Raw genomic sequence first — 14,110 nt, forward strand, 5'->3', positions numbered from 1 at the left:
ACTACACCAGTGAGAGCCATGTGAATTATTGTTCAGTTTGTATAATATGCATTAACAGCTGCAGTGCACTCACAATTCAAAGATATACAGTAAAAAGACTAGAATTTATATCAAGTGCTTTGCAAAAACCTTAAAGTGTTTATAATCTAAAGCTTTATTCAGAAACTAGCCTGTTAAGTCATATTGTAGAAGCGGAGGTTCTTGGGGTGCTGTATGGTTGTTACAGTGCACTTTCTGTAACATATCCGCAGTTCATAAAATTTGGATTGCCCAAGACTCGGATTCGCGGAACTTCAACATATGCAAATTTCCTTCCTTGCTCGTTTCATACAACCACATGAAGAGACCAACCATTTAACTGTAAATCGCTCAGTTTGTCTATATTTCAACATGCATGTTGCAAAATTTAAATTGGCAATTGATGGATGATAATCGTCTATATCGATAATATATTTTTCGTTGTTATACGCGTTAGCAAAAAAATATTCAAACCCAAATTGCGTCTTTTGCTGCTTTTAATGCAGTTTACATATTCATTTGGGATCGTTAAAAGATACAGCTCTTCCTACGCCTTAGAGGTACTGCAAATCTAATGCTGCAGATGAAACTCCTGCCGTCATACAAAGTATGTATCGGTTGCTTCTGGCATATTGTTACCTAAGATAAACAGCTACAAACAGCACAAGGAATGCAGTTTGAAATCTGATTGCACGCATAATTGGGATAACTTTATTCACGGCTGTAGCGTAATTGAAAAGCCAGATAATTCTTTTTCTGTAATACCATGTGGAAATATTTGGAACCTGATTTTGGGCAAGTTTGAACAAACAGTGTACCCAGGGCATGGCTCAGTGGAACTCGGGGCAAAATTCCAGTTGGCCGCAGATTATAGCTCAGACTCCAAAGAGATAAAGAGACCACAGCCAAAGCGAAGATCACATGTTGTAACTGGAGCGTGTCAATCCTAGCAAATAAACATTTTTTTGTTAAATACAGAATAATTTAATTCAATTACTTAAGCACATACGGAACCCCTCGAGTTAATCAATGTATCGATATTTCACTAATGTTCTACGAATTATATACTGGCACAATTAAACAAATAAAGTTTCGCTTTCACTTTTTTCTTCCACTGAAGTTTATTTTAAAAATCACCGTGGGAAAACAATTCAAACAGGATTGAAAAACATGCCTTCAGGTCACGCGGTATGTCACCGTTGTACAATTGTATGACCTCCAATATTAAAATTGTATGTTAATATTAACTGCACACACACACACACGCTCTTAAAGTGATAATCTGTAATCTGGGCATAGAAATCTAGTTCACAAAAATGCAGTCAAATCGCCCCTCATATCAAAATGAAAACAGACCACAAACTGAGCCGTGTTGGGTTTTTGCGTTCAGGACTCGCCTCTTGCAATTAATAATTTTAGGTGGAACTGGTTTTCTAAATAGGGAGATTTTTTTTTGTTCATATGGCAAAAAATTCCCACTTCACGTCCAGTTTATTTCCCCCACGGTTTTGCAGGGGTTCCTTAATCCTATATGTAAATTACAGCCAATAGATGCTGTTGTTGAGTTGGGTTGGGATTAGCAGAGGCGAATGAGTTTCAATTTTACTGGATTACAGAACAAAGACGGGAAAGGGGACACGCTCCTGCGTTAAAGAAAAGAGAAAGAAAAGGGGCATAAGAATAATAATCCACCAATCGGGATTTATCAGATTGCCGAAAACCAAGAATGCTTCGGATTATCGCGTTTCGGGAACACATCGCTGGTATATAGAAGAGGTTGAAAATCTATCTGTTTCAATTGGATTAAAAAGAAGAGAAGACGGCTGTGTGTTTCGGGATTGACAGCCCAGGGAAATTAAAACGGTCTTTTCGGTAAGCGCCGGACGCATCTCTCGCTTTTTAATGAATGAAAGAAGCATAAAAAAATAAATCGGGCGAGCACGTGACTTTTCTTGAAGGGTATACAAATTGTGAAATTACAGATTATAATTCTGGGGGAGGGGGAGGTGCGGGGTCGATTATGTAGCATTGTTTCTTACAGGCAGGTCGTCTTCGGCGAAAGCAACGACAAATTGCGAGTCCGGGTTCATTTTCCTTTAGCGTTTTTGACAGTAATGTTTGTCATCTGCCGCTGTGTCCGTAAACTAATGTGCGAGGTTCACATTTCTTATCTTGACCGCGATGACAGCGCTATTTCAGCTGAGGGAAGGGAGGAGGTGGTGGGCTGGCTACTTCTGGTCATTGTTTTGTAAGAAAGTGACATTCGCGGCGGTCCAGATTAAACCTGCACTTTTCCATTTCGCGTGCGAAACCTGCACGACTCGTCCTGTGCTGAATGAAATAACATCTCTGACAGCGTTTCTGGGAAGTGTTACGGATGAGGAGCTCAGAATTAAGATTTCTCTTGGTTGTGCCATGATTGTCGCTGTAAATTTGTTCGTTTTAACTATTGCTCGTCTCGTAGTTGAGTAATAAATTACTTCATTGGTAACAGTACTGCTTCCATTATGATCTTGCACTACTGCTAGATGGGTATGTTTACACTCTAGAAATTAAAAACCTGGAATATACACTGATTTCAAATAGCGCTGAAAATATTTTAAGATAGCAGATTATGAATGAAAAGACGTTATGAACTACTGTACATCTAAATACATTTAGAGAAGGATTTCATTAAATCCCAGCAAACCAAGGAAGGTTTTAGTAAGCAGTGCAAACTGCAATTGTTTTGCCTAACAAATACATTGCATGGAGCTGTCAAATAATTATAATACTCTATTTCAGTATTTTCTTTATAGTCTCAAAGTTTTTTTAATCTGCTTTGAGATCTGGCTTTGTTTCTTAGCAGTGTACATTTTTGTGCAAATTAAAAGGCATGCCGTTAAAAAAAGCTACTGATTTCTGGCTGAGTAAAGTCCATATCCGCTGGAAGTTGTGAAAGAACTGTGCACTTGTGTGTGGATTCATTGCATGTGAATGTTCCTTGTTAAATCAACAAGGAGCTGGTCAAAATGTAACTTTGTTTCAGGTTCAGTTTAGATAGTTACTATCTTGTGGGTGGTGGGGATATAAATTCATGGATTCTCCAGAATAATTACTATGTGTTCATTATGACTGTTTCCACTTTTAAGATGTGTCTTAGGGTCAGTGAAAACATCGCTGGGGAAATGCTGTTTGTTACAAATAGGTACTATATTTGTCAACAAATACTTGTTTAGCATGTAGGTTCTATATGGAGTTTCTGCAAGAGAGAGAAATTCTGGTGTAATACCACAAGACACAGAGTTCACCAAAGTTTCAAGAGGGGCTCCACTAAATTAGAGGAAGCATCTACAAAAGACTCAACATGAACAGCATCATCAAGGAGTCGCAGTCATTGACCAGCCAGCTAGTTGACTGGTACCGTATAATATTCCAGTTGGCAAGATACATATTGGATGATTTACTATTCCAAGAAGACAATAACTCTATTCACACCTGTTATGAATTTAGAATTATTTTTAATGTAGTGTGGAATTACAGGGTTGTGGACCAAAAAATTAAACCACTTTTGTGGTTAGAGATTTTTTGTAAAGCCAGAGCTTACACCCAGGTGTGGCTCCTTTGTTAAATAACATTCTAGCATGCTTAGGGTGAAGTTAAAAAAATGCTGTACAAGCCTGGTGGCCTATAATTATGGCTATCATAGCTGGAAGAGGAGAACTCTGTGACTTTGAAAGAGTTGTGATTGCTGGGGCGTTTGGTTGGAGCTTCAGGGAACGAGACAGCTCAGCTTGCTGATGATTCATGAGGTGACGTCAACATGCAACTCAAAAGGAAGACACCATCAACATAGGGGGGGAAAATGAAATGGACAGCAGTGTGGTCTCCAAAATTGCATAATATTAAAGTGCAAAGCAAAACAGGTGAGCAACTGTAGATCAGTTGATGGCAAATTGTAAGATGGGCCAGTTCCCATAAAGAATGGTCCACCAAGAGCTCCACAGAGCAGAATGCCATAATCAGGTTGCAGTGCACAAAAAACTGCTCATCACAGCTGGCAATGCACATTAGCGAGTCCAGTGGTGCATAAAGCACAGGAAATAGACTATTAAGCAGTGATCTGGTCAGATGAATTATCCTTCACAGGGTTGTTGACCAACAGATGAGTGCACATGTGGCACCAGTCTGAAGGACTCTCCAGTTCTGAGTGCTTGATCCTAACAGTGAAGGATGCTGGTGGTTCCATCATTTTGTGTTGCACATTTTGTAGGGATAATGTGGATGCTCTTTCCCATAGAAGATGGTAATCTTTCAGTAATAGTACTGAGTGATCATCTTTACTCCCTGTGGCAGGAGGAGAAACTTCCAGAATGACAATGCCCCCATTCAAAGAGCATGAGTAGTCTCCCAATGGGTTGATGACCATAGCACAGTCACCAGTTCTGCTACGAGTTGAGCATGTTTAGGATATTCTGGAATGAGGCCTGAGACTTTCTCATCGAAGAACAGTGCCGCGTCCTTCCTGCAGAATTCCAGATGCTGGGAGACTCTATGCCACAGCACATACAGGCCATGCTGGATGCACACAGCGGCCCAACACCCTACTAAATCACTTGACATTGGTGCTTCCTTTTTTGTGCACTGCCTGTAGATGAGTTTGCAAAAATGTAAGACTTTTTGTCATGAGTCAGTACAGCCCTCACAATATCAAATGTGGTTTCTGATAATTTTGCTTATCTGGTTTTGCACTTTTAACTGGCATGTAGAGAAGTATAACCTCTGTATCTTCTCATAGGCAAGTCTGTTGTAGAGGCTTTTTTTTAGATCCCATTTTTTCTCTCTGAATTAGGACATTTTGTAAAGCACTTTGATATCCTTAAGTGTAAGTAACAGTCAATGATTAGCACAAGGTTAAATACTTTAGGTATTAAGTGTTATTAAAAAAGTCTCATACCCAGAATCTCTTGTTGAGGGTATTAGAAAAGTATTGTATATTAACAGCAATGAGCACTGCAAGCTGCTTAGTGAAAAACCTCTCAGAAATCCATGATACCCTCTTTGAGACCACAGTGATATCTCTGCACACCATATGGGACATTGCTCAGTGAGTAATGAACAGATTGCAGACTTTCTCAGGAATGTGCAGTAGTGCCACACCAGCTTTGAATGTCATCAGAAATGTGATCATTCCCTATGAATCGCATTTGGTTGAATGTTACCATAAATTACATAATATACTGTATTTACTCAAAAGATCTAAAATTGTGCACAGATGCTAGAGTATCCGATGTCCTCTGTGTGAATAGGAATATTTGCTGGAGTGTGGAGTTGAGTCAGTGTGCAAGCTGAAGTGGAATAAGCAAGAGGTTCAATCCATGCCGAAAAGTTAAAAGACAAGAAATTAACCTGCGTTTCAGCTTAGGAGAGCTCATTAGGTGAGCTGCTTTTCTACACCGCTAAAGAAGGCTTTACAGATAGAACATTTTATTTTTCTGCCTCGTGATTTTTTTAGTGTGAAATTCACCTCTACTTGTCTCTATGAATAATTATACTTTCAGCACATTTTTAAGGCTATAATTTACATGCATTTTAATACACCGAACCTAACCCAACCCATAGCAGAAATGTAGTTGCAAACAAAGCAGATGGAAAAGTCTTGCACTGGTCCTAGAGAGGGCTGTATTCTAGTATTAACAGCTGTTACCCGCATATTTTTGAAAGACTTTGGGAGTCTATGCTGAATATAGAAGTATGGATTATTAAGCAGTGTTTTAGTTGCAAACTGAGCTCAGAACTAGCCCTGTTTTGTGTGCCCAGCACATTTCTTACACTTCTCTGAAATGAGATTGATCTCAGCTTTAAATTATGTGTTGATGCCTCTGTTGGAGAAACAGTTCTACACAGATCGTACTTAACCTTCAGTAACTCCACGAATCCTCCTGAATTTTAAATTCCTATGAACTACTTTAATGATGCTATTTTCACTCTGATTTTCAATGAGAAGGCTCACAGAAGATGAAACTCACTGAAGCGATCACTTGTTTTGGTTCAGTAAATGTTTTGGGGATTGTAATGTGGCTGTGCCATCTTCAAACCCACAGATTTCAAAGGTTAAAAAATCCAAACCTTTAGCAAATGACCCTTAATGCTAATAAGTGACTTTTAGAGGAGATGTTGAATAGGTTAAACATAAATGTGTACTGTGTAACTAAAACATCCAATGCCTTTTTAAAACAAAATGTATTACCTAGATTTTCAATGTCTGGTAGTAATTCTGTACAGTAAGTTCCTGATCTGCTCTCTGCAAAGATAAATTCTTGTGAATGACTCTCGTTCCCTACCCATGATTCTCTATTTATGCAGCCTTAAGCTATGTTGCCGTAAACTATACTACATAGAGAAGAACCTTTAGTCCACGTCAGTACTGGACTTGGGGTGGACATTTGGACTTCAAAGATAACTCTCTTTTTTGTAAATTAAGTTGGAATTTCAAACAGTTTCAGTAAAAATAATAAATGGGAATAGGGCTAAATAAATATAAGAAGGAGGTACGCAACAAGTCAGATCTGAAACAAGAGGAAAATTAAAATGAGTTAAACTGAGGCTTTTTGTAGTAGTTTCTGTGAGAATATCACTTAACTGTTACAGGGATTGCAGTTATCCAATCATAGCCTCTGTTGGGACATTTTTGGATTTTGCAATATAGAATGATTTGTAAGGGGAAAAGCCAATCACAGGATATATGCTGTATGTTGTGGATCCTTGAGTGTTGGCCTCTCTAAAAGCACACAGATGGGCTGAGTAGATCCCAAGCTTTGACTAATAAGATCATGCTCAGCTTACAACAGTTAGAATGTAAGCACAGCTGACTGGAGCACCTACTGCACGCTACACTCATACATGACCTTTTTTAATCCCAGCTGCTGCCGGATGAAGAATGGTCTCACTGGTTAGAGGTGTGCAACCTCTGTGCTTATATTCCACTGCTGCAGCTGTTCCTTAATTCCAGTAGTGATCCACACTAGAAGGTTAAACTCGCGTTGCCATTTACCACCAAGGGCAAACTCTCAACACAGCAAGGAGGTTTAAAATGTATCACTTCGAATGCAATAGGGTTACATGCACCAGAAATGCACGTGACACTATTAGCCACAAAACTGTATAACACTGTAGTGTGTAACGCTGTACGCACACAGCTCCGTTCATAGGTGTAGCCATCGTCACCTTCATTCTGAATGTCTTGCGTTGTTTCATGTGATTATTAAATATTAAGAGTCAACTCATGGTAACTTGGAATGTACAAGGCCAGTCTGAAAGGAGCTTATGTGTGAAGGTTACCTGACTGTACCTTGAGGTGGTCCTGTCTGTTTGGAATGAGACTGCATGTAATGGCTTTCACTTGTGTTTCACCTTGGTGTGCATCAGGGCTCGGAAAAGTAGAGCTTGGTTCCTATCTTTTCTCCACTCACACAACTGACAGAATCGCAAGGATCATCTGATGGGTACCTTCCAGTGTTGTGCCTTACCTACTGTAAGATCATGAGAACATGTCGCAGTGACTGGTCTAGTCATTTCTGATTGCTGGTAGATAATCAGTTCCAAGACACCCTTTACACGTGTGAAACTCATTGATTCTGTGGAGCAAAAGTATTGGTGACCCATAACTTTGGTTTAGTTAGTTGCATGGTGGGTCTCGTAGCTGCTTCGCAACACGGGTGTCCTGGGTTCAATTCTGAATCTGGGGCGCTATCAGTGTGAAGTTTGTGTGATCTCCCCGTGTTCGCATGAGCTTCCTCCAGGTGCTCTGGTTTCCTCAGCATAGTCCCAAGTCATACTGGTAGGTTAATTGACTTCTGGGAAAACTGGCACTAGGTATAATGTGTGTGTACCCTGCCTTGCACCCGTTGCTTGCTGGGATAGACTCCGGCTCCCCCGCGACCTTGAAGTGGTGGAAACAGTTAGAAAATGGGTGGATGAATGGATCTTGAGTTTAAACGCAGTCCAAAAAATCTCTTCTAATTACATGTGATCGACACGATAATAGACTTTTAAATTACATTTTGAGCTGAAACAGGTTGAAAAGGTGCCAGCAAAGCATTGCAATCAGTTCAAGACTTAACATGTCAGTAAATATGTTAATGACATTTGAAGATATATTTTAGTGGCTGCCATGAATTTCTGGAACAGAATTGTTTGTTCCTCAGTCCTTCTGCAAGAGCCTGTCTAAAGAGGTTACATACGTCTGTCATTCGGTGCTTTGCTTTTAAGGAGGACGTGGCTTTAAGTGCTGCTTGCTAGAACAAACACAAATACAGACAGAGACAGTCAGCATGCAGCTGGGGCCACTCCTGTTCCTTAGTGTGGAGTCTGTGGTTTGGGCTGCCCAGAGGCTGGGATAATGGCTTCTAGTGTCTGGAGAGATTAAAGGCCGGAGCTGCATTGTTCAAATGCCTCGAGATTAGTTTCCAAGGAGACAGATTGTGGTTGCCATGAGAACGCAAGGGGCCAGGAATTAGGATTGCGATTTTTTTCGCCCTTTCTTATTCATTTTTTTTCCCCCCAGATTTTGTTATTTATTATCTTCTCATCCTGATCATGCTGAGAGAGGAGATAAAGCCAACGAAAATGCTTTTCTTCTTTTGCCTTTTGTGCACCCCCTCGCCAACAGCACAGGCACCATCAGGCTTCAGACTAAGAAAGGGGAAAGAAAGACTCGAACGCTTTTTGTACTCGTTCCCTTGTTTGAGATTGCTGGTGGCACAGAGACGCTTCGCTCGGATGTTTCTCGTGTTGGTTTTTGAGAGCAAATTAACGATGAGGGTTTTTTTTAAATAATCCAGGAAAACCTTAATTGGCTGACAAAAGCTTATCGTAATTAGCTACTTTCACATGCGTGTAATGGATTTCTGGATTAGCATATTGGATGGAAGGTTTTAGGGCTGCTTTTAAAGCTTCTTAATCCCCAGTACTGTAAAACATATTAACCCTTTTTTGGAAACTGAATAGCTGGTTGACTTATTTTCATCTTAAAAACATCATTTGTACCAAATGCAATTTCTTGTTATTGATTTTCTTCCTTATATCATTTTGGAGCATAAGAGAGGTTAAGGCTGTTAGGTACTTCTTGCATATTTGGTGTTTCATGTTTTGTATTGATCTTTCCTGGTCTGCTCAATCTGTTTTCACATCAAGATGAGCTATTTTGCAAACCTCTACAACTCTTTGGATGTTCTTTGAGTTTGGGAGTTTTTTTTTAAACAACATGAACCCAGTAATGAGAGTCATACATGTATGATCAGAAGAAATACATATACATAAAGTTAAATCTACAGTCACTTGTCAAAATTAAGATGGCTAATAGCTGTGGGAATAAAAGATATCTTAGTTCTAGAGCATTTGAATCAAGGTAGTCTAACACTAATTCTCAATCGATGCTGAGATGGAAGGAGGTCAGATTCACTGTGCAAGGGGTGTCGATGGCAGTCAGTGAGTATATTGGCTTTCCTTACTATTTGTTTGATGCAGATGTCGGAAAGCTGTAGCTGTTGTGCAGGAATAATTTTGCTGGCTACTGTCACAATCGTGCTCAGTCTGTTTTTATTGCTTGTATTTTGGAGCAAATTTCCAAAATGCTGAATTCTGTAGTATATAATTAGTACACATTTTTAAGCAGACCATCATTTTATTAATCATTCTTTTCAGTAATGAGATTTAGAATAATAGGTGTAATTTTCAGGGAATACTCTTTTCACCCTCAAAGCATTAATCCACCGCTCTAGTTGTGGTCAGTTTTGGTTCTGTCTAGGTTTAAGTCTAGAGACTCATTTAAATTGTCGCACTTTTTTACTGAACAGAAACAGTATGATATGTTGCTGCCACTGGTCTGAATGAGTAATTGTTCCTGTGTCCTCCCTCAGAAAGGAATGGCGCAGGTCCGAAAATCGTGTGACCCATCTCGAAGTAGTTCCCGTGCCGAGCTGCGGATTCCCAGCGTCTCCACAAAGCAGGAGATCCTTACAAGCTTAGTGTCTGCATTAGATTCTGTGGTAAGTTTGGCCTTTCAAACCCTGCTCAAAAACATGGCTGATGCATGGAAATCATTTAAGCAAAAGAATGTTCCTTTATGGTTAAAAAATGAAATATGAGCCAAGTTATGATTGCCAAAGATCCTGTGACACTTTTTACAAGAGCAATGGTGATGATCCAGCTGTCGAGGCTAAATTAAAGACTGTTCCCTCTGAAGACCAGTTGAGCTCTTTGACCCAGACATCATGAGTTTGGAAGCCGTGGTAGCTCAGACAGCAAGGACATCTAGCTCCTGACTGGAAGGTCCCAGCTTCAATCCCAGGTAGGGGCAAGCAATGTAGCTTGCTCCCATTCCTTCCAGATGGCTCCCAGGTCCACTCAGCCTGCTTTCCAAATGAGTACCGGGGCTTAATCCTTCCTGGGGCAATAGGCTGACCGAAGCGTGATGCTGACCTCATCACCTACACATCCAGTGTCAGATGGTTGAGAAAAATGGTGGCCCTTGCCCCCCATGAGTTTGAGCAAGGGTCACGTCATTGGCTCACTAGCTCACCAGGATTCCTAAGTTGGCAGGTGTTATCAAGAATAGAGGTGAGATTAGATGCATGGTTGTCTTTGTCATACCTGCCAACAGTGTGTGCTGCTACTTCCTTGGGGCCTGTAGACATGCAGTGATGTCAGTGACTCGCCTGTCAGGCACTGTGGAGCTTGCAGCTTGTAAAAAATTCAATGACTCAGTGGTAGACTGTCTGAGGAGCACTTCCGCCCATCCTCATTCTTCCTCCACAGTACAGGAGTCATTGCTTGGAACCACTTCCAGACAGGATGGGTATAAAATTGAAAAACAAGAGTTCACAAGAGGAACAAGAGTTCAAGTTCTGTGTTCTAAATGCTTCTTCTTTTATCTTGGTTAAGTCTGTTTTCTGCCGCAACCCTTGCTCCTAAACAAGCTAGGGTTTTGGTAGGAAGTATTTGTGTTCCTGCTTACATACAAGTGCAAGAATGTGTTCTTCTGTACCTATGAATGGGGCTTCTGACCAGCTGTGGACCTGTCTTTCAGTGTACTGCTCTTTCCAAGCTGAATGCAGAAGTGGCTTGTGTCACGGTTCATGAAGAGAGCATAATCGCTGTAGGTACTGAGAAAGGCAGGCTGTTCCTCAACTCCAGGAAGGAAATCCAGACTGACTTCCACAGGTTTTGCAGTAAGTTACAAGGATTTTCAGATTCTTGCATCGATTGCATGTGTCCCTATCATTTTGACCTCCAGAGTTATACAGTGGGTAATGTATATGTACGCATTACTGCCAGCATCAGTTGACTTGAGTCCAAAGATATGAATGGCTCTGGGATGTTGAGGTGTGGCAAACACAGCTATGCAAATGGAAACTGTTTCTAAATGGTTCCTTTCAGGAGTGCCCTGCCTAACAGCCTTACCCACTGTGATTGCTGCTGCCAAACCCCAGGACACTGAACCAACCAAGCTGAGCAAGGAGAGCGGGCAGGGCATACAGCGGGCACCTGTGGAGTCCCAGTCGAACATCTTCGTTCTTAGAAAGATGGTGGAGGAAGTTTTCAGTGTCCTTTACAGTAAGGCCACTCATGTGTCATTCCTCAGACTGTGAAGTAGTACATTTCATTTGTCTTTCTGGTGTTCTTTGTCTGGTTTGTTCTCAACAGTCTGTGCTTCTAAGCAATTCATTTTCATTGTGCTTAAATTTGCCATTCAATGTAACTATTCCAGCAAAAATCACTTCTAACATTTTCTGCATATGAGCTACATATAGTAAATATAGTAATACATATAGTAAATCTGCAAACTTTAAAAAGCATCATTATCCTTGGGGGGGTCTGGAAACTGTTAACAGTGATTGTAGACTGAGGAACTTAGACATTTAAAACAAGACACTCAAAAGATTGCAGAGCAACCAGACTTACACAGAAAAGTAAGATATAAACAACAATCAGGTCCTCACCATGGACAGAGGAGCAAGATTGCTCAAAGAAGCTGAACCCTGGAGGAATAATCTGGTTAAACAAGATACTGTCATTGTGTCTGTGCCAGGTTTCAGTCAAGCACAGAAAGTTAAGTGATGGAATCATTCAATAAGACTGCCTTGTTTGCAGAAAGGGTGTTGAATAAAGCTGATCTGGCCAGTCTCGGTGATGCAGGGGGTTTGGGGGAAGCAAAATGTGTTCCAGACATGGAGGGAAGCATACATTTTTAAAGTCAGCACCACAGCGGGATGTAGCTGAGAATCAGCTTGGCGAGGTTGGCAGAAAACGGCACCCGTAACAGCTCTGGATATATCTCGTAGGTCACAAAATCTCGCTATCACAGCAGTACTCAATGAAGGATTGCTCAAGAAAATAATTCCACTTAAATTGCAGTAATTTTGACGATCATTGGATGCATGAAATCTGAGACAAAACAATGAAAAATGGGTAAAATCCCAAATCAGGGGGTTGTGAGTAGCTGTAAGAAAACCTCAAAACCTCACCAGAGCAGTTAGGCAGATAGCCTGAGTAGAAAAATACATATAAGAAAACTGACAAAGCTTCAGCACATAATCCTTCATTAAGGGACTTATGATATTAATTCCACTTTTTGGCCTCCTTCAAGGATCGATTAGAATCACTTCTGTTTCGGAAGTGAAGGAGAGCTTTGGTGGGCTGAACATATTTCTTTATAGAGCTGCATTTTCAGTTATATGAATTTGTTATTTGATGTTATATAATGATTTATAAAAATTAAACTGCAATGCTACTTTCATATTTCGCGGTTAGAATCATTAATGAGCGCATTTCAAACCGCAATAAAAGTAAAATCTCAAATTTACATCACAAAATAGACTAAATTTCCCGATATGCACAGCGCCATATTCTGTGATTCATGTCATAATTCAAGGGAATTCAAATGCAAGTTTGCGACAGCATGGCGACTTACAGTACTTTCACAACGTTCACAATTTTGTGCTTAAATCGCAATTTATCATTTTTTTCTGTAACGTCAATGAATTTATTTTGTTACTAAGATTTATTAAGCAGTCTGAGAAATTGAATGGCTCCCCTTTAAGGAGAGTTGAGATTCTCATCTAATGCTTCTTTTGCAAGATTTCCTCCTACACCCTAAATAATTAGGTACTGCTTGTGTGATTCTCTTTCAAGGTGCATTTTCTTAGCCCTTTTACTTGGTGGAATGCAAAAGGGTGGGGCACAAATAACAGAAACCATGAGCGATATAAATCTTCTGCGCGTTAATTCAATTCAAATTTCTTGTTGTCATTCTCCAGGTGAGGCCATGGGGAAGAACAGTATAATACCTGTGCCTTATGAGTGGATTCTGAAGGACCCCAGCTCTGTGACTGTCCATGGTCTGCCTGATGGGGTCTCCCTGAGAAAGCCAGCTGACTACGACACCAAGACCTTAATGAAGATCCTGGAGCAGAGCAACCGCATTCGCTTCACGGTTAAGAGGTGTGTCGACTGTATCACTGGAAAACAACTTGGAACGCTGCTGTGTGCTGTGGTGGTCATTATGACCAGCTGTTGACTATGACTATGCAGAACTATGTTGGGGCAGCATGTCATGGCAACAGCAGAGTAAGACATTTACAGTGCCAAAGTTTGTGAACCCCCTATATAATTGTCTTATCGTGATACCCTTGGTTACTCTAAGCCAGTCTTTTCTTAAATAACCAAAAGGTTTTAGGTTGTCCATTTAATGTTTATGAGGTGCATGAAGTACAAAAAATACATAATTAATAATCAGTATATACCATGTTAATAATAAGTTAACTTCTAGCTACTTCTAGGAGTTTGGGTAGCCCTGCTCTATAGGATAGTCAGAAGCTTTATGCATTTGGTTTCACATAAGATGTTAATGGGAACATGTAATTGCACAAACAGAAGAGAATTCAGAATATTCCAAAGCTGAAATATCAGATTTCAGAAAAAGGAGTAGTTGATGTGCCACACGTTGGAGAAGGTTACAAAACCATTTCTAAACAACTAGGGCTTCATCTTTCTTTGTCAGACAGAACATATTGAATACCCACCATGATACGCCCATGGTACCCCCAAAGAA

General features: G+C 40.3%; 1 protein-coding gene across 1 annotated transcript in view; it reads left to right on the plus strand.

Moving 5' to 3' along the window:
* The first annotated feature begins 1,549 nt into the window (after positions 1-1,549).
* The window catches only part of gtf2ird1 (GTF2I repeat domain containing 1), a 42,540-nt gene continuing 29,979 nt past the window's right edge, over positions 1,550-14,110 (plus strand). The window contains exons 1-5 of the mRNA XM_069184111.1: positions 1,550-1,890; positions 9,918-10,046; positions 11,087-11,228; positions 11,437-11,613; positions 13,317-13,500. Coding sequence (XP_069040212.1) covers positions 9,924-10,046; positions 11,087-11,228; positions 11,437-11,613; positions 13,317-13,500 — 626 coding nt within the window. The 5' untranslated portion in view covers positions 1,550-1,890; positions 9,918-9,923. The remainder of the gene's footprint in view (positions 1,891-9,917; positions 10,047-11,086; positions 11,229-11,436; positions 11,614-13,316; positions 13,501-14,110) is intronic.

Source organism: Lepisosteus oculatus, chromosome 26 (assembly GCF_040954835.1).
Source record: "Lepisosteus oculatus isolate fLepOcu1 chromosome 26, fLepOcu1.hap2, whole genome shotgun sequence".
Classification (NCBI taxonomy): Eukaryota; Metazoa; Chordata; class Actinopteri; order Semionotiformes; family Lepisosteidae; genus Lepisosteus; species Lepisosteus oculatus.